At 39.4% G+C, this 27193-nt stretch overlaps 1 protein-coding gene across 1 annotated transcript in view; it reads left to right on the plus strand.

Moving 5' to 3' along the window:
• The window catches only part of sntb1 (syntrophin, basic 1), a 43647-nt gene that overhangs the window by 3064 nt on the left and 13390 nt on the right, over positions 1 to 27193 (plus strand). The window contains exons 2-4 of the mRNA XM_085802505.1: positions 18417 to 18660; positions 25104 to 25221; positions 25384 to 25473. Coding sequence (XP_085658631.1) covers positions 18417 to 18660; positions 25104 to 25221; positions 25384 to 25473 — 452 coding nt within the window. The remainder of the gene's footprint in view (positions 1 to 18416; positions 18661 to 25103; positions 25222 to 25383; positions 25474 to 27193) is intronic.

Here is a 27193-nt window from a genome sequence, read left to right on the forward strand (position 1 = left end):
AGATTTTGCACGTGCATCTTTGTTGTCAGCGTGTTTTACTGTAGCACTGACAAGCCATATTGAAGCTCATTAGGTAGATGAAGGACGAAGATGGTGCCCACTCACTCCCACCTGATGCAGGAGGTAAAAGCAGATTGACCCACTGGGTAGAAAACAGCCCCCGAGCTGGGCACTATATAGTTCCTATATAAGTCTGGGCAATGAGTTTCAAAACCACTATTACAACTAGTTACCTCAACTATGACTAATGAATGATTGCATTGTTGAGAGGTTGAGCATCTGTGTGACCCTCTGACTCTCTGCTGGTTCTGTTGAGTGGCTCAGGGTGCAGCCTGACAAACCAAAAGTGAATTTTCCTTTGGGGATCAATCACAGCTCTGCATTTATGTCCAGTGCACAAATGATGACTTGAATTACGTAGGCTACTGATGGAAAATAATAAACACCACGGTTAGAAGTTTGTACTTGACAGATTGTTCAGTGCATTGTAATTTCACATTCTCACTAAAGATTCTTAGGTGAGCTAACAAAGACAACAAGCCAGTCACAAGATAAGGAGGACTTTGAGGCACTTCAGCAACAAAAGCAACAATAAAGCAGAGGATTTTCATCTGGCAAATATCCGCTTGAAAACAACAAAGGTGTAACTTATAGTCAGTCAGTCAGGGACAGACATGCACATTGTCGAAGATGGCCTACTGCCAAAAATAAGGAACAATAGCTTGAGGAAAGAAATTAAGGCACAAGATCCAAGCTCCCTTTGAAGAGCTGTAATTCCCAACCCTAATACCACGGCCGTGAACTCAAATCACAAACAGAATTCAGTCATTATTTTCCATCAGTGGTTTTGCTACTGTGACATGTCAAAATGTCCTCTAAAGGCAGGACTCACAGAGGTGAGAAAGAAGACGGTTCCTTTTTTTCCACACAACTATTTTCCATCACTTGTTACAACACTGCAAATGATGGAGCACCACAGATGCCTCAAAGCAGAGATTGTCCCATTTTTATGATTCATTTTTGTCAAGACAAAGACATTAAAAAAACACACACAGTTCTTAGAGAGTTCTTGAAAGAGATCAGGAAGCAGTGTAAGCCAAGAGGAACAGACTTGGAGAGATGAGCTGAAGAAGCTGAAGAATCTTTTACTGAAGAAAACACACACATAGCATCAAAATAATTTGCAATGATAATTAAGTATACACCCTTTGTGTCATTATTTATGAGGTTAACTTAATACTCGAAATATCCATAGAGGAACTGTAGTTTCCCCTTATGGTCAGACAACAAGTATCAGTCAGTTTTGTCAAATATACTGAAACCTTATGTGTCTCAGAAGACATCATACTTCCTTCTCCTGCTTCCTTTCCTTAATATGAAGCACATATAAAGAACCTGTCAGGAGACACGACCCCTTTGCCTGTCGGTAGTCAACAACAGGTAGTGAACTTTACAGGTGCCAGTCCTGGCTGTGATGCTCACAGCTGTTATTGTTTTTCTGTCCCCCAGTTGCTCTGTTTGGTTTTCCTCCCATTGTTTTCATTTTTCTATTGTTGTTATATGAAGTGATGATTGAAATATCACGTCCACCAAGGGACACTGACAATGTTAAGGTTATTCTCTCTTATAGCATAAATAGTCATTTGGACAAGATAAAGAGAGATGAGAACAATTCCCATGGAGAACTGCCCAGTTCAATTCACTTGTGTTTTATAAATAAACATGATCCGTGTAACGTGGAAAAACTGATTCTGGGTGTTTAACGGCATGACAGAGAAACAGATGTGGTCCACTCACGCAAGAAAATTGAGATTATTAATGTAGAATATTTGTATGGTAGGATAGGATAACAATAGCTGAATGATTATTCATCAAGCCAATTGTTGGCTGAACATAGACTTCCCAGGGTGCAGCTAAAATACAATATTTAGTACAGCAGGTAACACTGCTAGTTTAACGTGTGTTGGACTTGTTAGAGCTGGACACACTATAGAGTAAACAAACACACTCTTCATACTGTTGTGTTATGGGGAAGGAAAATTAAATAAAATACAACCCTCTAAACTCATTAGATGCAAAGTATTAATACTAGAACCCAGAGCACAACACTTCCACACCTTGACAGCCTTGCTGTGCCTAGTTACGGTTGCTAAGGTATGTGAATTAATGTAATTTCAGGACACCAAAAATAAAATAATAGAGATGATTTTGGTCAGAATGGATAAATGGGATGTGGCATGGGGAGAAAAAAGCCCAGTTTGAAACTGGGATCCTAAGGGAAGTATTAGCCTACACCAGATGGATTTCAGGGTATACACAGCATCAAACTGTGTAATTTATAAGCATCAAGTCCAAATAGTCTAAATGTGATGAAAAGTATAGAGAAGAACATTTGCAAAAATACAGCAGACAGGAAATGAGTCAATGCCCCAAAAGCTCTTTTTTGAACCCTTGACAAGCTGTACTGTACCTGTCATCAGCTGACATCTGGATGGCTGTGCATGTGCACGTGTCAGCATGCGCCTGCTTGAATATATTGACGTATGTCATCAAGTTTAGTCAGCGGAGTAGTCTAGACTGATACTACAATCAATATGTGCTTGTGTGTGTGTGTGTGTGTGTGTGTGTGTGTGTGTGTGTGTGTGTGTGTGTGCACTGTTGTTCCTATCTAAGAGGGGACATCGGCGTCGTTACACATTCACCAACAGGGGACCAAGCAGCCAACCGGGGACTTTTTTTAGGTCCCCTGTTGGACATGCTTTAAATCAACTTAAAATCATGTGAAAAACCTTCTGGTTAATTTTTTTAACTTTAGCCAAGAGGGGACCTGAGTGTGTGTGTGTGTAAAATACCATATTCAGCAGTGCCCCGGCAGGCTGGAGCAGGGGTTTTAACGACTCATTCACACACGTCGTTTCTTACACTCCTCCATAGTGTGAACGACTTGCAGCCCCGGCAGCCTTTCAGACTGTAGAGAGGCTATCAAACAGGCTCCTTAGTGAACAAACTAGTACCTTGAAACATAATTTGTTATTCTTTGTAACAAAATATAAAGGTTCCATTTTCATGGATGTCTTAAATTTAAACTCAACACTGTATTAGGTATAATAGAAATTTTAAAATATTGAAAAAAATTGATCACCCATAACAAAATTTTAAATTAAATGGTCATTTAGATCATTTCTGTTGAATTCTGATTAAACATTCAAAATAATTGACCTTGCTATTGTTGCTTGTCCAGTTTTTTTAAGCACAGGGTTTAAATTTTACAATATACATGTGTTCTCAATCTGTATTTATAGTAATTATTAGTTGACTTAAATTGCAGAAAAAGGTCCACACTTGGTTTATATGGAATGACAGGGGTCCACTGTTGGTTGGTGCATAATGACACACGATCCCACTTAGTTAGCATGGAGTGACATACACACTCCATCATGTATGAATAAGAAAGAAATAAGCAAAAGTGATAGTTTTTAAGAGAAAACTTTCATCAAAACTTAAAACAAACATTTCTAATAAAGTAGCACCATAATGTTGTAATTATTTTTTAAATGTAGGGTGTACTACTGCAACACACATTTCTACAGTCTATTCATTTTTTAATAGAGGGTTTTAGGATTTAGGGTAATCTTAATGTACTTGCATCATAAATCTGTATTCATAAGGATGTATTTTATTTACTGTTTTATATTACAGAAAACTCAATGGCAACCTATGATGATATATTATGTATAAGTAAACCATCAAAGAGTAACTGATATTAAAGTATTGGCACGGCAATTTGTTATCTTTGGGGAAAATACAGAGGGTTTGGGAGATCATCAGTTTGTCAGAGATACAAGGGATAATTCATTGAGAGGATTAATCTCACAAAGTCCCTATGCTAAACTATTGCCAGACACATTTCTACAGTCTATTAATTTTTCTCTGTACTGGTGTTTTATACTACTTAACTACATTGTTGTCATGGGAAAATACTTAAACTACTACTCACAGTTTGACATGGCCTGATGGCTCAGAGCCACAAAAAAGTTACTTTTTGGCCACGTACATCTCTATAGATGAAGCCCTGCTGGGGCCACCTATGGTCAGACTTTTACTTTTTAAAAATGCATGTGATTTCAAATAAATTTTAATGTATTTGCGTCATAAATCTGTATAGGAATTATTAGTTGATTTACGTTTAGAAAAAAGGTCCACACTTGGTTTATATGGAATGACAGGGGTCCACTGTTGGTTGGTGCATAATGATACAAGTGCCCACTTAGTTAGCATGGAGTGAAATACACACTCCATCATGTATGAATAAGAAAGAAATAAGCAAAAAGTGATCATCCGTAAGAGAAATTGCTCATCAAAACTTAACACAAAACATTTCTAATAAAGTAGCACCAATAATGTTGTAATTCTTTTTAAATGTAGGGTGTACTACTGCAACACACATATCTACAGTCTATTAAATTTTCCCCTACAAGAGTTTTTATACTCCTTGACTGCATTGTTGTTATAGGACAAATATTTGAATTGAAACTCAGGGTTTTTAGGTCACATTTAATGTACTTGCATCATTAATCTGTATTTATGAGGATGTATTTTATTTACTGTTTTACATTACATAAAAAAGGTCCACACTTGGTTTATATGGAATGACAGGGGTCCACTGTTGGTTGGTGCATAATGACACACGATCCCACTTAGTTAGCATGGAGTGACATACACACTCCATCATGTATGAATAAGAAAGAAATAAGCAAAAGTGATAGTTTTTAAGAGAAAACTTTCATCAAAACTTAAAACAAACATTTCTAATAAAGTAGCACCAATAATGTTGTAATTATTTTTTAATGTAGGGTGTACTACTGCAACACACATTTCTACAGTCTATTCATTTTTTAATAGAGGGTTTTAGGATTTAGGGTAATCTTAATGTACTTGCATCATAAATCTGTATTCATAAGGATGTATTTAATTTACTGTTTTATATTACAGAAAACTCAATGGCAACCTATGATGATATATTATGTATAAGTAAACCATCAAAGAGTAACTGATATTAAAGTATTGGCACGGCAATTTGTTATCTTTGGGGAAAATACAGAGGGTTTGGGAGATCATCAGTTTGTCAGAGATACAAGGGATAATTCATTGAGAGGATTAATCTCACAAAGTCCCTATTGCCAGACACATTTCTACAGTCTATTAATTTTTCACTGTACTGGTGTTTTATACTACTTAACTGCATTGTTGTCATGGGAAAATACTTAAACTACTCACAGTTTGACATGGCCTGATGGCTCAGAGCCACAAAAAGTAACTTTTTGGCCACGTACATCTCATATAGATGAAGCCCTGTTGGGGCCACCTATGGTCAGACTTTTACTTTTTAAATGCATGTGATTTCAATTAATTTTAATGTATTTGCGTCATAAATCTGTATAGGAATTATTCGTTGATTTACGTTTTAGAAAAAGGTCCACACTTGGTTTATATGGAATGACAGGGGTCCACTGTTGGTTGGTGCATAATGATACAAGTGCCCACTTAGTTAGCATGGAGTGAAATACACACTCCATCATGTATGAATAAGAACGAAATGAGCAAAAGTGATCATCCGTAAGAGAAATTGTTCATCAAAACTTAACACAAACATTTCTAATAAAGTAGCTCAGATAAATACAGTGGGGCCAGGCCGTTAAGTGCTTTAAAAACAAACATTAAACGTTTAAAATCAATTCTGTAAGGACAGGGAGCAGTGAAGGGAGTTATGTGCTCACGTCTATTAGTGTTAGTTAAAAGACGGGCAGCAGCGTTTTGGACAAGTTGGAGGCGACTGAGCGAAAACTGGGAGACGCCAACATAAAGTGCATTGCAATAGTCCAATCTAGAACTGATTACTGCATCACTTTTGCTTATATCTTTCCTATTCATACATGATGGAGTGTGCATTTCACTCCACTTACTTACATTCAAAACAGACTGACTGAAACATGGGTAAATGCAATATAGAGTCACAGAGCATTTTTATGAGCTACCATTCTCTGCCAGAAATGTTGTCTGGGAACAACATCTTACTTAACATGGCACAAGAAATTAGGATTCATCAGATTGTCAGAGATACAAGGGATAAGGCATTGTGTGGATGGAATAACCCCAAATAGCTCAATGTTGAACTGCAGCAACACAAATAAAAAAAGTTAACAGTGGTGTGGACCGTGTCTGAGGAATATAGTTCTTGCTGTGTCCTAATTGTCCCTTACAAAGGCTTTGTAAGGCTTTGCATGTGTTTTTATATTTATGCGTTCCTTTGTTTCCCTTGATTTTCTAAATACCTTTTAATGAGTAGTTTAACAGGGGGGTTTTGGGGGTTATTCTGTCCACACACTCAGTACGTTTACATGACACTTGAAAAAAAACGAATTATTGCCTTAATACGACTATAACAGGACAACTGAAGTGCATGTGAACACCTTAGTCCGACTGAAATCGGAGTTGAGAACTCCGATTAAGACACCCAGATAATGCGATTGGAATTAGATTTTCTCCTTCATGTATACACCTTAGTCGGAGTATAACTGGACAATGCATGTGCGCATGCTCCACAACAGTAGAGACGGCACCAAGTGGAGCAGAGAAGCCGCCCGTCAGCGCCAATTCAATGCATTTTACACAGCGCGACCAGCAAGAGTGTTTTATTTAAAAAAAAAAATAAAAAAAAAAAAAGAGAGAGAGAGAGAGGAAAAAGGAAGTCCGTATCCTATTCTCAGCGTGAATCCGGCCCAGACCGGCGCATCTGGTCAGGAACTGCAGTTGAGAATTTATTATTAAGTTTACTACGTTGTTTATATTCAGTTTTTTTACGAGGTGACAGAAAAGTCAACAGGACAGGAGGGCGTATTAACCCGCTGAAACAACGGGTGACGCCGCATGAGGGGGCGGACCCTGTCAGTTATTCGATTTTCTCAGTTGCATGTATATTGAGACAAGGACAGAAGTCCGACTTGACGCCAAAATCGAATTTTGAGCATAGCTCGATTAAGCTCTGCATGTAAACGTACTGACTGACATATCCCTGTATCCATGACAATCTGATGAATCCTAATTTCTTATTCCATGTTAATTGTTGTTCTCAGACAGCATTACTACTAGCAGACAATGGTGGCTCATATATAAAGGCCCTGTCACAGAATATTATAACAGGTAATTACACACCTTCACAAAACTCATCAAAGAACTGACAATTATTTAGACAAAAAGGAATATTGCTGGTACACCCACTCTTTACAGTTGCCACAGAAGTTGAGTCACCAAAGGCCATAGGTGCGTAGGTAGCACATGGCCAACCTAAGACCTGGGAATACCTGTGTCTCAGTCGGTCTGATTTGGATATAAGATATTGGCTGAAAGAAGGTAGAAACTCTGAAGCCCAACCTGAAAATGCTTAACGACCATCGTCAGCTACGACAAACCATCCCCCACATTGCCCACACTCAAGGACTGACACAGGTCATCTGGCTCTCACTCCATTCACTCACTTCTCAGATCCCAGTTCAACAACTCTACCTTAAAGATAGGATCTGTGAAATACATGAGTGCTGGCGACTTAACTACTTCAATGTAGAGGAATGTTTTGTGCCCACATCATAGACTGAAACCCCATTAAAAATGTTCAACTCTACTTAGAAAACTGTGTGTAAATGTAATGAAGTCACATTGCTTACTACAACATGCACAAGGTTTTATACCTAGATAATAAGGAATATACACACTTGTGTTTAGCTGGGTACTGAAACGAAAGAAAATCATTAGGAAACAACCCAAATAGATAACAATTAATTACTTAAAAATATAAATAAATTAGATAACGTTTTACCATCTTCTGAACACAATTCATTGAATTTGTTTATAATCCACTTCAGATGCTATGAATAAGTATATGGGATTGTTGAATGTACAATCCACACATCCTGAAAGCAACCAAACCCATTTCTGCTGAGCACCAGTGTGAACTGAATACAGCTTTTATTGTGTACTCCCACTTAATGTAAACTCTCTGATCCTGTGCCAATCCTGTACCTTTTGACAACTTTAAATTAGGCTTCAATTTATACACCAATTTCATCTATAGATGTGTATGACTATGTGATACAGTGTGTAATATACAGAAGGAAAAAAACACAAATTTAGTTTTAGTTTTCATTTTTGTTGTGGACCAAAAATATTCAGACAGGTATACATGAACTCCAGTAGAGCTAATAGTTTGGTAAGTAAAAATGTGTGTTGCAGTAGTTCAACAGTGGGTATTTTGGAGTTATTCCATCCACTATAGCTGATTTATCCCCTGTATCTCTGGAAATCTGATTAATCCTAATTTCAGACAACATTTCTACTGGCACACAATGGTAGATCATATAAAGGCTGACAAAATATTATACTGATCACAAGGCATCACACACCTTTACAAAACTCATCAAAGACTTTGACAGGGTGGATTATTGCTGGGACACCCACTCTTTACAGTTGCCACAGAAGTCCATAGGTGTGTAGCACATGGCCAACCTAGGACTGGGGAATTCCATTGTCTGTTAGTCTGATTTGGATATAAGATCTTGGCTGAAGGATGTTAGTCTTTCCAGGTTGCCCTTCAGAGTTGCTAACGACCATCGTCAGCTACAAGAAACCATCCCCCACACTGCCGACAGTCAAGGACTGACACAAGTCGTCTGGCACAGATTTAAAAGCCCTCACTCACTTCTCTCACTTCTCAGAAGCCAGTTCCACATTTAGAGTGGAGAGTGGAGGTAGAGTTAAGCCTACCACACATAAAGATAATCGGGCTGATTTTGCCCGATTTTCCCCCTTCCGACCAAAAGACAAAAATCGGCCGATTATCCTAAAGTTTTAAGATTATTTTATGAGATTCTCTTGTAGTGTGTGGTGTGTTTAAGAGTCAAAATTCTCACAACAATCGCCTCGGGAAAACGTTCGGCGCCGATAATCGTAAATATAAAAACATGTTCAATATTTACGAATCAAAAGTCATCTTGCGTGTGGAAAGCTGGTGTTGTGCTGAGAAGTGCCTGCTTGCCGAGCTCTGCATGCTGCTCGCGGCAAGCCACTTCTCGACACAACACCGGCAATCCCACAGAGAGCCACGGTGCAGCCCTCCTGGCATTACATGAGGTTCACACAGACATTCACGCATACACGGGAGATTTCCTGATAGCCGATAGCAAAGACGGTAGCGATCATAGCCGGCAAGAGCCGGCAATGTTTAAACGATCATGTGACCGCCGCTCACAGCCGCTTTACTGCTCGGCGTCCAAAGCCACAGACACACACAGATGGTATCGTTGTAAAGGCTGAAGTGTCCCGCTTTCATTTTAAAAAAATGACGTTGCTCTCATTGTCCATTCCGGAAATAGACCCGAAAGAGTAGCTACAACAATACGGATCTCTTTCTGAGTTTTCTGACCGGAGGGTCAAGATTCTGAAAAATCTTAAAGGTGTACAGAAAAGAAAATTGAATTTGAGCCCACTCTGGGTCATAAAATGAGTGTAATAACTCATCTATCAGACGATGTAGGCCAAACTTTGTGCAAAATTCTATTTTTGAGTAAATCCAGGATGAAAGTGTGTATTTTAGTGTAGTTTTTTTTTCCTCATTGGATAATGCAGGCGCACGGATTATACGTCAGCCTGTACACGATTCACCAGCCACTGATATTGGATCCGTAATCCGTCATTCAAACGTCTGACACACGCACACACACACGGAGCTCGGTCTCGCCCCAAGCTTTGAATATCCCGCCCGCTCGAAAACGACCAATCAAATTCATTTTCCTTACTCGGGTAAACTCGTGTTGCAGCTCGTGACAACTCGGCGCGACAAACGGGACAAACGGCCATTTCTGTACACCTTTAATGTGTGTGGTGAGCTGTGTTTGGAATATCACAGCACACCACACACAATACGATCAAAACTGTTCAATCACAGATTTTTTATCTTCATGTGTGGGGTCTTTCACAGATAAAAAAAATTGGTTGAAATTTAGAGAATCTTTATGTGTGTAATGGGTTTAGGATCTGTGAAATACATGAGTGTTGATGACTTCACTACTTCAATGTAGAGGAATGCTTGTGTCCACATCATAGACTGAAGTCTATGGGTGGGAATTGAGAACCGGTTCCTCTTCAGAACTGGTTCCCACGTGATCATTTCCTTGGGATTGTGTGCGTGCATGCTTAATGATTCCGCTAATCGATTTTGCTTTTTTTCCTTTGCAAATGTGCATGTTTCTAACCCAAACAACAAATGCCGTGTTCAGGTCAGAACGAAGGCAAACACGGCGTCGAGACAGAAGCGCTCTAAAGTGTCGGGGTAGATGTGATGTGACAAAAAATATTCAGATTTATAAAACACTGCATACACACACTTGCAAGTAAAGTGCCTACAAGGCACATACATACTGTAGATAGTAAGGAATATACACACTTGTGTTTAGCTGGGTACTAAAACATCAAAAAATCATTAGGAAGCAACCCAAATGTGTAACAAATTAATCACTGAATCAGATTGCCATTCTACTATTTTTTTTCAAAATAAATTTGATTAGAATTAGATTTATTGTGTACCTCCCACTTAACTCATTGAGTGCCATTGACGTACATATACATCAAACGCAGTTTTCTGCGGCTGGTAAATGGGGACGCTGTCGCCCACACTGTGAGTAATTTGGGGGCTTCTGGGATGTGTAGAACGAATGAGACTGTAGATCAGAGCAAGAAGTGAAGAAGAAGGAGAAGACGAGTGCGATCGATACGATCGATATCGCTACGGAGATAAAAAAGTTGGAAAAAGTTTCTATTTCTAGAGAAAAACGACGGGCAGAGCCTGGAACAAGTGTAACGTGGAGCTGTTTCTTTCTTATTCATACATGATGGAGTGTGTGTTTCACTTCATGCTAACTAAGTGGGCACTTGTATCATTATGCACCAACCAACAGTGGACCCCTGTCATTCCATATAAACCAAGTGTGGACCTTTTTTTTCTGCAATGCAAAACAATAAGTAAAATGCATCCCTATTAATATAGATTTAGAATGTATTAAAATTGATTGAAACCATGTGCTGTTAAAAAGTAGAAGAGTGATAAAAGGTGGCCACCACAGAGCTTCATCTATATGGGACATTAGGTGACTACAGAATAACACTTTGTGGCTCTGGGCATCAGACCATTTTGAATCCTGAGTTTAGTTATTTAAAGTAGTTTTCCCATGACAACAATGCAGTCAAGGGGTATGAAACTTCATTAAGTCAAAAACTTGACAGACTGTAGAAAGGTGTGTTGCAGTGGTATATCATATTACTTAGTGAGGTTAATCCATCCTCTAGAAGAATTATCCCTTGTATCTCAGACAAACTGATGACCACCCAGCGCCTCCTTTATTTTCCCATACATGTTTTATTGTTGAGCCATAAATGTCAATAACTGAAATATTCCCTTAAGTATCTTGATAGGTTGCCATTGAGTTTTCACAGTACATCCCATGTTTAAAAAAAACTACAATGACAACTTCACCAGTGCTACTTTAGTCTAAATGTGAGTTTGCATGTGTTTGTGCGTGTGTGTTGTGTGTATTAATAGTTACAAATGTTTGTATTAAATTTAGATTAAAAATGTATCTTAAAACTTAGCAATTTCCTCTCATTTCTGCTTATCCACCCATACTGGAGTGTGTATTTCACTCCATGCTAACTAAGTGGGCACTTGTATCATTATGCACCAACCAACTGTGGACCCCTGTCATTCCATATGAACCAAGTGTGGACCTTTTTATGTAATGTAAAACAGTAAATGAAATACATCCTCATAAATACAGATTCATGATGCAAGTACATTAAATGTGACCTAAAACCCTTGGTTTAATTCAAATATTTTTCCTATAACAACAATGCAGTCAAGGAGTATAAAACTCTTGTAGGGGAAAAATTAATAGACTGTAGAAATGTGTTGCAGTAGTAAACCCTACATTTAAAAATAATGACAACATTATTGGTGCTACTTTATTAGAAATGTTTGTGTTAAGTTTTGATGAAAAACATTATCTTAAGAATGATCACTTTTGCTTATTTCTTTCTTATTCATACATATTACATATTAATGTATTTCCTATTACTGTAATTGGTTGAAACCAGATGTATGGAGCATTTTGACTATTTAAAATTGAGATGATAGTAGGTCCCCTCTTGGACTGCTAAGAATGACAGAGGCAACACATTTATGGATGAGTAAAGACAGACAAGCAAATTATCTTTGTTAAGAAAAAAGGAATTCATTCATTAAAGCTGGTTTTAAGTAAATGTTGTTGCTTATACTGCAGAACTTGATATTAGTGCATGCAGCCATGTTACTTCTGAATTGCATGCAATTCAATAAAAAATATTTACTCTCAAATGTGGCCATGATTATATATATATATATATATATATATATATATATAATTATATAATTTGTATTACAGAGACTTTAAAATAAGTAATGATAACTCTCAAGTTATATTATCCATTCTTGAAAGAAACTGAGAAAGTCATTGTTGTAAACAAAGACTCATTAGGTGAATGGGTCGTTAGGTGAATGAATGGGTGCAGACAGCTCCACTGCAGTATGTGGAGGTCCACTCTTTGATAGGTAAATGTCGCTCAGAGATCCAGGTCCCCTCTTGGCAATTTCTTTAAAAATAATTAAAAGTCACATTTTCAGTAATATTATGGTAAAACACCTTAAAAGTCAATTTTATATTCCATTTTTGGTTTTTCGAAATAAGCAGAAACATAAGACCCCTCTTGGCAGCTTGGCCTGACAGGTCCCCTCTTACCCCTATTGGTGTGTATGTGTGTGTGTGTGTGTGTGTGTGTGTGTGTCTACCAGCTGACTGTTTATGTCATTAGAGAAGCTATCATCTCTGCTACTGTTTGTGGAGACTGACTCAGAGCGGATGATGGCGATGAGAATAACAACAACTGTGGAGTTGCAGTAGTGATTGTTGTGGCAAGGATAATAGATTGAATCATTCATTCCCCTCCTCTGTGGATGTTTACACAACCAAAACAAAAGCCGAGACGGCGAGCTTAGGCTCATCTGTTTTTCCTGTCAGCTTTGTTTGAAGGAGACAAAAACTTCTTTCCCCCTCCAGGTGTAATCATTGTGTTTTTGTAAACTGTGTTTGTGTCCTAGTTTTTCTTATGATGTCCATCATTAAAAGCAAGCTCGTCTACTTTGGAGAAACTCCTCAGTTTCCCGCTGCAATTAAGAATTTCACAGCTATTTAATAGGGTGACCGCAGATGACCCAAAATATGGCGTCTGTTAAACTCCTCTGTTGCTTCACTGCTCTCCGCTGAAACCATGACACTGCCTGTGAGTCAACAGTGTACTGTAAAAACTGCCATCTGCTCATACTTTCTGTGGTTGTGGTTTTGAGTAAGTGTGGTGGGTTTTGTCAGCATTTATGGAAATAATGGAACATGTAACACATAACTCCATGGTTTGATGATGATGATGATTATGAAAATAGGTTTTATGCTGTTCACTTTTTCCATTTTTTTTGTGTTATTACTTGTTCCCTTTTTGCAAATCAGTCTTTGTGCAAGCATCTTTTTAGCATTAGGAAGAGCTGCCTTGATGATGTATAGTTTAATTCGGATTTAAAGATGATACTTGCAGTTTTTGGTCTTTATTATTCAAATCTTTGTTCAAGAAAAATAGAAATGTCACATCTAACATTTCCTTCTGTTTTCATTTCAAATCTGCTCATCTTTCCGTGTTCATAATTCAGTTGTATACTTTTTACTGGATTAACTTTGCAGCACATATGCTACCACACTCACATTATCATGTCCCTTTTTATAGCCTCAACTCTTTATAAAGAAGCACCACTATTAATTTACTTTAATCTACAGTTTCCTCAAATAGGATGTCAGGCAGCTCAGTCTTACTGTCTTCAATCCAACACGTTGAAATGTTAAGAAGAGTGAAAAGCAGCTTGAGGCTTTTCTAAAATATGACATCTTATCAAACTTCTTCATCAGATCCAACTGTTCTCTTATGAAAACACATTATTCACACCTCCTCTTATCTACTTGTTGAGAGTTGCGTGCCTTCAGAGAGTTAGTCACTGTTTGACATAAAGTTCAAAGCTCACTGTGAGTAATTGTGCCTAGTATGCACACTTGAAATTTATTTGTCAACTTCCCGCTGTAAAAATGTACTTACTGTTCAATCGATTGAGATGATATTTGAATTATTTGAGGTATTGGTCCAAACTTTACAAAACATGTTGCCTGAAGCTGGATTTTTAACAGTTTGTTTTGATGCTGTAGCAGTGAAAGTTTTCATTCTCCTCTAGGAGCCTTTTTCTTTTTTCCAACTTTAACCAATGTTAAATCATCTAATCTTCTCACTCTGGCTTAATGAGAGGACGTTTAATTTTGGTGCATTTTCTCACCAAACAAACAAAACCGGCCTCATTCGTAACATGTGACAGAAAGTGCAGTCATTTCAGACCTTATTTAATATCGTTGAGACCATTTAGAAACTGATGCAGTAATTACAACTGATGGTAGGCTATAGAGCAGTGTGTTTGTTTGTGTATGCAACGCAGGGTTGGTGCTGTGCAAACACACTTTGAGGAATATGACTGAACAAGTGTATGTTTGTCTACATTTATTGCAAATCTGTGGTCGATACAGTTGAAATCCACGGGCCGCTGATTTCTCCGTCAACACAACCGACTCAAACACTTGTGAGGATTGCCTCGTTGGTGAATTGTGTAAGTGACTGGAGGTTGAGTGCAGTTAGGAAATAAGTCAACAGCTTTCAAGGGAAGTGAATTGGGTTTTCATTGGGGAGTTAAGCAGCTGGTCTTTGGTGATAGTGAGATTCATGCACCTGCAACACAATTGCTGTAATGATAACCTCTAAATGAAGCGGAGAGTGGGAGTCTCAATTAAGAAAAAAAGATTGTTGCCTATGTATGTGCATGCACTTACTTTCTCTTAGTGTGAGCCAAGAAAATAAAATCAGACAGATGGTGGAGGGCAGCCCCTCATTTGGGCATTTTGGTTTAACTAATGCAACGGCAAACCAGCTTGAAACTTGGATTCAAATGAAGACTCAAATAGCAGGAGACATACCCTCTCCAAGTTCTTATCGTGCTATCGAGGTTATTGTGCGCAGTTGGCTGTGTTGGTGCTGTAATGGAATAAAAACATGACCCAGGGGAATGCACACACAATTTTACACACTTCCAGTGTAATGATCACATGGACTCCACCCCATTTATTTTCCCCTCTGCTGGAAACACTTACAGCTCTATTTCTGGGCACAGTGACGCTTGTCAATGAGTTTACATTTCCTCTGTCCAGGCTGTCTTCATGAATGTTAACGGAAGCAAATTACCGGCTAAACATTATATTTATGTAAAATGTGCATTATTGCTTTTTTTCAATTGAGTTAGCTCAGTAACTTCGGAAAATAGATGTGAAATTGTGGCAACATAGCTGCAGTATCATTTGATATCAATCTTGTCAAAGGTAATTTCCCCCTTATCTCTTTCTCAATCGGGCTGCAACTGTTTGAAGAAAAGTGAATGTCTATCAGACCATCAAAGACCTCCAAGAAGACAACTTCAAACAGCTGACTTTTGTATGATCAACAGTGAAATGCTAAAAATATTCCATTTTCAATAATACAAGGAAAACAACAGCCTCACTTTTAAATCCTATTCATAGTGAATATTCAATATTATTGCTTGTCTGCTCGATGAACAACAAATTCAGTTATGGCATCAGTTTAATTGTGATTAATAGACATATTGTTTCAACATTCATGTCTATTTTGTCACTTTTTTTTTTATAAATGTGGCCATGTTGTCTGGAACCAGACTTGTGGTTGATGCAAGAGGTTAATAAGTCATAGATTGTGATTTATAATTCGTCTGATTTCTCCTGTTGATTCGAGCCCTGCAATGCTATATGGATGTATTATACCTGATTAGGTCTTATCGTGCTTTAATTACACTGCCTACAGGAGGCCAAGTATGTTTACATGGTTTCATTGCTTTTCCGATTAGGACTGAATGTGGGTCTATTCGTCTCGTTTCATTTCTGAATAGGGGGCTCTTCCATACAACTGCTCTGTTTACTTTGCATTGTCTCTGTATTTACATTGATAGTGAGCAGGGATCTCAGCGAGCAGAAGGTTTACAGAGGACATGGCTTTGCTAAACATGTGTTACTGCAAAGGAGATAACTACTGACGTCACAAAACACAGGCAGCTGTGGTGGCCAGTCACAGTTTGACTCAAGAAGAGGATGTTGTACATTATTGTGCAAACCAAGACTAACGTAATACAAACAAGTGCAGGATGGGAGTTCACAGATTGAAGACTGTTTTTCTCTTTTCAAATCTGAAATCAAAGCTCATCCTCATTTACTCCTTACTTACTTCTGATCTGTGCAGCATTTATAACCACAACCTAATCTGAGCCCTAACCCCAACCACAGAAGGTGGGAGAGACACTAAGGGGAACACCAGCACGTGTTTTGTAGCACAGAAGATGAGGAGTGGGTGTGTCAAAGTTGGATTGTTAAGTTTTTCTTTTGAAATGTGGATCCTACATGTTGCTTTTTTTTTCTTTGTGTAATGAAAGACAAGGTTGTCATCAGACTGTCTTGGACGCCCCAATGAATTTGCTTTTGCTGTTCTTTGTGATGATGCGTTATAACAAACATCAGCATCAACATTTTCAGCTCTTTAATTTGATCTGACTGTGTGGGCTTTTCCACTGTGCAACTGGATCATGTCGTCTGTGTGGGTCCATTGAGGACACTCTCACATCACCCCCGTCTTCTTCTCCTGTGTTATGTGTCAGCCTGTCATCTCTCCTCCACAGGTTGGCGGTTAGGCTTGTTACGCCGTCTCATAGGGGTCTATAGCTCTTCTCCCAAGAATAGTTCACATGCTGCATTACAAATGCCACCAGCCATATTCCAATTATACGCGGCTTGTACAGTGGGATATGCCAATTAAACATCCAGGGCATACCAGGAATTCAGAGCATTCAGGACATAGAGCGGGTGCTAAGCGCCCGTTTTATCTCTGCCTCTCTATTTGTGTCTTCCATTGAAACATGTGTCCTGTCTTCACTTTTCTTCTCCCCTTTTCAAACCTTAAAACACTTTGTGTTTGAAATAGTTCTTAAAGCCTCCAGTGATTCAGGGTTTGACTTTTACAAGTGAAGGTTTCTGTTTTCACTGCCCGGAAAGTTTCTCAGGTGGCCCGGCAGCATCAGTTGTGACCACGCTATCTGGAAATGTACCCAACGCTCTGGGGGTAGATACTGTGTTTTTGGTACCTTAACTCTCTTCTTTATCCTGCTCGCCTGTAGCAGCAGAGACGAGGTTTGAATCATCACAAAGAATACTTTCATTTTAACACATTAACCGAGAAGCAGAGAAGAGCCCCTTGAGTCTGTTTTGGCTATTGGCACGACATTTGCTGTGATCGTTTCGAGTTGACAGCAGCAACGGCTACTTCATTTGCATACTATTCAATGATAAGGTAATAGATTGTACATTTATTCGATTTTACTATGAAACTCAAAGCCAAGAATACCCATTCACTTTTTCATATAAACCTGAACTGGCAGGATGACGCTGGTATTGAGCCGTAATCAAAAGTTTTGTTTCTGAAGAAGGAAACGACACGCTGTCAAGTTTCCATTGACTACCCACACATCCTCATGGGTCTTTGCAGCAGAGTTCAAGCATCATTAATACAGTACACACAGCAGTTGCTAAAACGTATCTTGCTGTCTGCAGCCACATGTAATACTCACAAATGCGTCAGTGGTGGTATGATTTCACATTTAGGATTTCTGCTGTGTATCTGAACATCTGTGGTATCGCCACATCCTTCCTCTTACCTTCAACAACAAAGTAACCGAAATTTCAAAACAGCAAGTTACCCGTGCTGAAATGCGTGTGAGAAGTTCCCACAGTATGAAATATACAGTAGATTTCTACTTATTATAGATGTATCTTGTATGATATATTTAGTATGTTGTGAGAAAGAGTACAATGAGCATTCACATTGCCACACTGGCCTTGATTTGAACTCGATTCATTTTTTTCACCAAGCTTTCCTTTTATCTATACTCCTCTGTGTAAAAAGTGGGAATTGGCCTAAACCTTATATTTACTGAGACCTGTGATAAACTGGACAGATTTTCTCTACCTAAAATAAGTGGATGATTTTGACCTTCATATTTTGCCAATTATTGATTTAAAATCTCTTCAGAACATTTGGATCTCAAAAGTATACTGACACTCCCTCTTTCTTACTTTCCTACTTAGTCAAATACATGCGCGAGGCCACGCCATACGTCAAAAAGGGCTCCCCCGTGTCAGAGATCGGCTGGGAAACTCCCCCTCCTGAATCTCCCCGCATTGGCAGCCCCCCCATCTCCTTCTCCTTGACATCGGACCCTCCAAGCCCCCAGCCCCAGCCATCCCTGTCGCTGCAAGGCGACCGAAGATGTATACCACTCAAGATGTGTTATGTAACCCGAGCCATGACCACGCCAGACCCTGAAAACAGGTAGGTGACACACACACATACACACACACTCATTGTACTCTCAGAAAACTGTTCTCTGCAGATGCAGCTGTCTTATCAGTATCTGTCTGCTGCTCTTGTGCTTATTGCTTTTCTTCGACAGACTAATCATTGTTTCACTGATTAACCACTCACATAATTCAGTCAGCCTATTCACGTATAATAGTTTTTAGGGATTCACATTTTTTGTCAGAACAAATTGGCTCCACAGACAGGGTCAGGATGTTGTAAAACTACTAAAGCCCCTTTGACAATGACCAAAAAAACCCACTAATACCTGATTTTTGTATCCAGTGGGAAAGGGTGCAATCAGCATTCATTCCTGGCCACACTGACCCTGCTCTAGTCATGAGTCTATATTGGCTCCAGCTCTGACTGACGGTCATGACAACATGGGTGGACTCAGCCACAAATTCCATCGCTCTCCATTCAAGCAGCACTTGAACATTGTTCAACTGGCATCAAGAGAGTGAAGTTAAGTGAAGTGAGTGAAGTAAAAGCTTTAAAAAAAAGTAAAGGTAAAACAAAGTCGCTGGCTTCCATGCTGCTTTCCACTGTTACCAACTGAGTTTGTGATGTCAAACAAGATGTGAACATGATGTAACAGGTTGTTTGATTTGGTGTTTTGATAAGGTTACGGAAAATAACAAGTTGAACTGAAACTAAAATTTGTTTTTTGATTTGTCACTTGACAGCATTGGTCAACTGCACAAGGAAAAACATTGTGATTTTATATTTCCTTACATAGCTGAGCTGAAACTCATGCACACCGGCACGGACGGACAGGTGCGTCGGAGAAGACCTGCGTGGTCGAGAAACATGAAGAAAGGCTCCCGCACACTGTCTTCACTTACATAGGGTTATTAAACAACGTTTCGGTCCTGAGGTCTGGCCGAAATGCCTATGCAAGTGAAGACAGTGTGCGGGAGCCTTTGTTCATATTTCCTTACATTAAAAAAAAGGGGAAAGGGGGGCGTCGTGTAGCTCAGTGGGTAGAGCAGGTGCCCCATATACAGAGATTATCGTCGTCACCACAGTGGCCCTGGTTTGACTCCACTGGTGGCCCTCTGCTGAATGTCATTCCCCCTCTCTCTATCTCCCTCATTTCCTGTCTCTACTGTCCTATCCATTCAAGGCCTGAAAAGCCCCAAAAATATTTAAAAAGAAAAGAAAAAAAAGTGAAAAAGTGAAAAAGTCCAATTCCAGTCAAACTTTAAACACAACAACATTATGAAAAGGAAGCACTGGATGTGTGTTACAGAGAGTGTACAGTAGCAAACCCCAGAAATGGTTATCTTAATTAGCCAAAGGTTAACTGATGCTCCTCTGCTCCTCAACTCAACACTGTGAGACAATAGAGAAGTCAACCCTGTGGGTCTGCAGCTCCTTCTCATATCCTCTAGGGATTACTCTGTCGTGTTTCTCAGAATTTTTTTTAGGGCATTTCCACATTTTTCTTAAAGACAGACGTTTGAAGTAGCGCAGAGATAATTCTCAGTCAGCGGGGGGCGGTCTTTTAGGAGGTGTCGTCAAGTTAATTGGTTGGTAATATGACAATGGCCCGAATCAAACAGAACGGGGTAAGAAAGCGATTTACTCTTTCAACTTTTTTTTTTGGTGTCACAGACTGTGGATGTGTGCTTTCTGTCCTACTTGTCTCTCCCTCTGTTTCTCTCTCTCTCACCACGTTGTTTGCCTTCCCACTCGTCATCCTTTTTTTTTCATTTTGTCTTTGCTTTTTTCTGTCTTGTGTTTTTCAATCACTTGTTTGTGTTTTGCTGTGCCTCTTGTGTCTCCCACTCCTCTCACTTTCTTTTCTTTTATGATCTCTCTCTCTCTCTTTTTCTCTGTGTTCCCAGCTTTCTGTGTTGTCTGTCTGAATCAATTCTCTTCCATCTCCATCCTCCTCTCCCATCACTTTCTCCCTCTCTTGATTCATTTATTTTCTATTTCACTACAATTCCCTGTATATCTCTATACTGACATCCCTCCATCCATATGTGCACCCTCCGTATATGTATATGATTTTAGAAGTTTGAGATAGCTGAACCTCGAGAACCTTCAAAGCTTCAGTCGATGGAAAAAACATCAAAGTCAAGTGGTGAGAGTGAGTAGGGACTTCAAAGTTTCCTCTGTTGAGTATAGATGTTGTCAGCTGTCTCCATGTTGAGACTGTCAAATGTAAATGCTAACCCTCACAAACAATCACAACAGCAAAACAAAAAATGAAAATAGAAGAATGTCTGACAAGCACAGGACCAGATGGCTCTCTGTTGTTATTCTACAGCAAAACTTATTTCATTTACCAGTGAAAAAAAAAAAGATTAAAAAGTACATTTCTCTTAATGTAGTTGGAATGTGTCGAGGAATGTGTACAGTCTTTGTAGAACAAGTCACTGACGGTGTTTGTCTGTGTTGTGCTACATGACTATCGAGAGTTTTGTCCAGCTCCTTCTGAGGATCTGGAGAAATAATGGAAAGCTCCTTGGTGAGAAACAACTTTTAAAAATGAATCTGCACAAGTGAGTTTGGGCAGAAGACATTTGACATTTAGAGGTTTTGATACATTCAAAGCTTTTGCAGATATTCATGAGGACATGACCGGAGTTTCACTTTACAAAGCATAAGGCCTTTGTTCCACTGGTCAATTCCTTCTAGAAATATCACATTTATCACATTTAAACTGAACTTGAGCTGCACATTCACACATCTTGGATGATGTATTAAACTATTTAAATGCACAATAAGGTTGAACATTTACTTCGTTTGCCATAACTTTATTGGTCAGCCAGTTGCATAAGTCTCATCTCATGACGAGGTGAGGTTGTGCTTCACACAGATAACAAAGTCCTAGGACAGATTCACGGGGCGCGATGTCCTCTGTCAAATTCACCGTAACCAGCATGTTTTTTTATGGAGTTCCTTCCTTACTGTTGCAGCCAGGACAAATTCCCCCTTTGACTCACTAGTAAATATTTAGTAAATGTTTGAACAGGAGGACACCCAAGTTGAAATCTATGTTTAATACATGTCCGTGAAACGTAAAAAGTCACATCACCACATAGTCAAAAGTTAAAGGTCACAGGTTGAGACTAAACCTTCTCCCAATTCGGTTTCAGGAATGAAATGCCTTAAAAGGCTCTAGAAAAAGTGAAAGTGAAATCCTGCTTATTTTTTTTAGATTAAACTCAAGGCAGTGATGCATCCCTCTGAGGTTTTCTCTGTTCATTTCAGCAGATGTTGTTTAAACTCTGTGTAAGCCTGCGAGGACAGAACAATATGAGGGAAGGCGAGACACGTAGAGTGATGAAAGACGATGATGAAAGACAAGGAAGTAGAGTGGACCTGAGGAAGACGTTTTCCTCACATTAGCATAAACTGTGTTTGAGGACATAGGAGACATTTGATGACAGATGAAATTAAAAAAGGCAATATAGTCATAGCCTAGTAGATACAGTGTACTGTAGATGTTATGAGGAGGTGTGGAGAGACGGGGTAAGAGGACGTTAGAACAAGGGGTGGAGGAGAAAAAGGGAAAGACAGACAGAGATTGCAAAAGAACAGGAAACGCTTAGATGAGCAAAGATAAGGAGAAGAGGAAAATACAGAGACAAGAGATGAGAAAAGATTTAGCTAAAATGAATGAAATGTGTCTCTTTCCTTCTTTACCATTAATCAGTGCCATTACTGAAGCAACAGACTCAAAACCCTGGGTGTGAATGTGTGAGATTGGGATGTCCATAGAAAACATGTATAGCTGTGTAAAAAGGAAGAGATGACTACAGGCAGAACCAGCATGGTTCCTCACAGTAAGACGTTTTATACAGCACTGTACTCACTGTCTAACCTTGACAAGTTTCTAAATGCAAGAAATAAAAAGCTTTTTGGTAAAACTTTTTCACCCAGGTAAATGTGGAGCATTGCCCTTGAACTTAAAATGACACAACCTCTTATGTAGTATCTTGTGACAGCTCGAGGCAGTCCAACTGTTGGCTGAAGATCCTCCAAGACAAATATTTACACACCACTCAGTGTAGGAGGCAGTTTCAGACTTTGTGTTGGAGGCAGAGTTGTAGACCTTAGCCCTGACAGTGACTTGACATGGGACTACTAGACGCTAGAAAGGAAAGAATTCAAAGGGGAACCTGCAACAATCGATTTTACTCTGCAGGAGTTGTTAAATGTTGTTTGTTGATCAGTGTTAGCACCAGTGTTATCTCTGCTTGCTCTTGGAGACTTCTTCCAAACCTCAAACTCGTTTCAACATTACTGAGTGAGTGTGTCAATATGCAAAGTGTAGGATCCATCTAGGCAAAACATGAGGATGGCCCAGAACAGTGCAGGCATGTGTCTGCACAATGACAGCCACATACCTCCAATAGTTAATCATTAGGCTTTTGTTGTGAAGGGACTCAGCCACCTCCAAAAATCCTATTACCCGGCTTTCAGAGGAAATGTTTAAACGCCATTTGTCATCAGAATTCAGACACCTGAGAGACCTGCAGCCGACTTGTAGTTTTCATATGAAGTTTTAGGGACTTCACTTGGATCTTGATTTAACTCCAGGCTTCTAACTTGACGTCAGTAAGGACTTAAAAACAGCTTTGGCTTTGCTTTGGTGTCACAACAATTAATCTATGATGAGTCATCTCTGGATTTAAGCAGGGATGGGAGAGGTGGCCAAAACAAATAATTGAACTGTTGTGAAATCTAACTATGTTATTCTCTGTGACACATATTTAATAGCTTAATTCCAGTAGGCTTATATTTAGATTTTTTTTTTAAGTGAAGACATGAGAATTCCCAGTGTTGTAACCTCTATTATTGCTTTAAAATTGTTTCTTCTTTCTCAGAGCTGATGTAATGGATGAATATTTATGATAGAATTTAGTTATTGCACATGTGTATATTGGAACGCACCTACCGAGCTTGGATAATATTGTATAATCCTGTGAGCTCTACTACCCTTTAATCAAGCCTGTCCTTCATGCAAGCAGGACCAGACTAATGACATTCATTCAAATCCACCTACAGCTCCTCCAGTTCATGTGCGGTTCCCCCAGTGATTCTCTGTGTTCCCTATGTCTGCGTCACACTCTCAAGAGATGAGATAACTTCAAAGTAAAACTCCACATCTTGGCCAGAAAATGGCAGATAAGGTCTAGTGGAGTCAGAATGACACCATCCTTAAGGAACGTCCTCAAACAAACTCACATCTGGTCTTGGAGCACCTCCCACCCCCACCCCCTTCCCCTTCTGCCCACCCCTGTCCTATATTCAATCAACTCGCCTTTTACAGGCTTCAAGTCCTATTTTTAAACCCAGAGTAACACACCTGGAGCTGATCTAGACGGTCTGTCCCGCCTGCGAGGGTTTGATAGCAGAGAAGATTTATTACGTTCACTGGGGCTTTTCCTGGTCTCCAGTGTGTGTGTGTGTGTGTGTGTGTGTGTGTGAAGGAAAAAAGCTGCTAGGAAAGCATGTTTTCTGAGTAGTTTCTCTTTTTTTCACCTGGACAGTGGAAAACTGTCAACACAAATGCAGGATTTTTTCATACTTGGTAGCAAACTCACTGAATCAAGAATGCATTTCCATTTATGTTTTGAGTTGAAACTGAACCTATACTACCAGAAAATTGCCCCCGGTGCTTCCTGTAGGAAGTTTTACTCACTGTACCGTTGCCCCATCTCATTCATCCCAGCACAACGGCATGCTGATGCGGTTTAACATTTTATATCTTTATTTTCTGCCTTACATTAAGGGATTCTTATGTATACAATTGTAATCGGGTTTTTTTGTTGCCTTCTACAGGAAGGAACATTTAAGCTTCTTTTTTTTCCTTTAGCTGTTCAGAATATTTTTGTTTCTGGTTTTACTCCACATATATGGATGCAACAACAACACGTGGCATTACGCACTGTAAAGGCTGCCACATGTACCTTCTTAAAATTCATATTCACTGAACACACAATCAAAGAGCCGTTCAGTAAGATGGAGAGGCGGCCTACAGATGCATTTCTCTCGAGGCCAGAAATCCTCCCATATGATATAAGCAGATTAGTTATGGAAATTTAGTGGGAGACAGCATTGTATCTTATGGCCCTCTGAAGATGCAAAAGCAAAGACTGTTCTGTGATTTAAAATGACTTGAATAAACTTAAATTTCATTGCACTTCATTAGGTTGCTCTGTCCGGATGCCCATTCTCAAGTGAATGAGACAAGTGAGTGTTTTGTGAAGCTAAATATTTGGCTGCTAAAACTATGAATGAGGACTAAATTGAGTTGAATTGGGTCTGCTAGATAAGGCTAGCAATTTCAAAATTCAATGATTTTTTTCATCTAATGTTGCAAACAAGTTTTAAAGCCCCCCGAATGATAACAGAGAGGTTAAAGCTGTTTGAACTTTTCTTATCTTCTCTTCCAGACAACTGGAGCTACACTCCCCTGATGCCAGGCACACTGTAGTGCTGCGTTGCCCAGACCAACCATCTGCCCTGTCCTGGTTCTCTGCCATGCACTCTGTCACCTCCATGCTGGCACAGGTCTGTCTTTGATTACACTGCTGTCACAGGTGACTCTCATCATCAGAGTGACCATTAGAATTAGATATTTCAATGGCTGTGATGCAGCTGCTGCAGAGAGCTGCTTTGAATCTAATGTGTCCTGAGCCATCATCTATCCAAAAAACTGTCATCCCACCACAGCGGGCACTCGCAGAGGTCATCCAGAACACAGTCAGGACCGGGGTGGCTGGCAGCAAGGAGATACGACACCTGGGATGGCTGGCGGCTAAGGTAGGAGTATGTGTGTGTGTGAGAGAGACACCACTACTTTTTTCATTTCTCACATTTTTAATGGGGTACCTTATCACTTTTTATTTGGTGACTATCTTGTGAAGATGCATGTGTGAATGTGTGTGTGAGGTACAATATTAGTTTTACATCTTAAAAGTGTGGACATTGGATATTGAGGGCATATTAGCTGATTCTCTTGTGCTCAAAGAGTAACCTTTAAAAAAAGGATGTGTTTCTGTCCACACTCATTAGTCATACTGTGTTTCCATAACTCTTGAACTTCCATTTCTTTTGTATTGACTCTTTAGACACAGTTTGAATTGTTGGTGTGTTGTATACACAAATTGTCAGAGGCACTTCACCTATTAATGGTGATGTCCAACAAGCAGTATGCTTTTCATATGTTCTTTACGCTGTCTTTCATGTGTTGTCTTCTGTGCTATGTCTGGCTTGTGTTGTTTGTTGTGTGTGAGGTGTCAAAACTAGTGTCCACTTTGGTGAAGAATATTTTCTAATAATAATAATAATAGTCAGCCTTTGGGGTGAGGCTTGGAGTTTGACATGTGGTTGTGACTGCTGAGGTTACAAGCTCAGGAATACATTACGACAAAGAGGGTCTTGTGTGTGTGTTTGTGCACAAGCCAGTGTGTGTATGATGCATATTTTTGCTTTGTGCGTATCTGCTGTGCACACACGTGCATACATTTTTGAAATTCACACAAGCGAGTACACAGCTCAAGCGTTCCTCTCTATTCCACATACAATCACACACCTGTGCAAACACACACACTCACTCACACACACACACACACACACACACACACACACACACACACACACACACACACACACACACACACACACACACATACCTGTCTAATTTAGTACCCATGAATTTGCCAATATTTGATCCTTCAAATGCAGTACAATACTGTTACTTAGCAACATATTCTCATTATGTTAAAAAGATGACCCTTGACCCTCCAAATCCCATGGTATGATTGGCTGAGGCACAACTTCAAAGAGCAGCTTAGGATTCCATGGCTGGGCTACAGATAAGCTCTCATAATGAGAATAGTTATAGAGCATTGTAAAATGAAATACAGAGCGCGCCTGTGTGCATGTGTGCATGTGTGCATGTGTGTGTGTGTGCTCTAAGTTAAGAGATTAACAGTGTGTGTTTCTAAAGGGAAAGCAAGGTTTTTGCTTATTAGGAATGATGCGTGGGTGAGGGGGCACACAATGTGCTGAAAGTGTACCTGTACCTGTACACCTGCCACCTTTATCATTTGCTATTTTTTCATTCAAAAACATTTAGTCGACATTTGGTGTTTAAACACTGACAGAAACAAAAAGACTGAGAGTGAAAAATAATGCATCCACGAAGTGAGAGGTGAAATCTGGTTGACACCACACACTGCTAAGTGTACATATTAAACACCATTCGTCTCTCAGACACATCACATAAAGCAGCTCAGTGGCACATTACCATTGATATCTCTGATGGAGTACCTGCTTTATTTAAAAACCTGAGGACGCTTTCAGCGTTGGCGATAAATTTGAGAGGGCATGGGCACACCGAATCCTCCAGCATCAAATAAATCAAGGTTGTGCTTGATTCAAATTCAGGTTTAGCAACCTTTGTGATTTACTGAAATGATATTGCAGTTTTAAGAATCGGTTGACGATCATTTGATGTTATTGTAGAAATGAGCACATA

This window comes from Trachurus japonicus, chromosome 16 (genome assembly GCF_045865225.1).
Source record: "Trachurus japonicus isolate A0001 chromosome 16, Traja_1.0".
NCBI classification, from domain to species: Eukaryota; Metazoa; Chordata; class Actinopteri; order Carangiformes; family Carangidae; genus Trachurus; species Trachurus japonicus.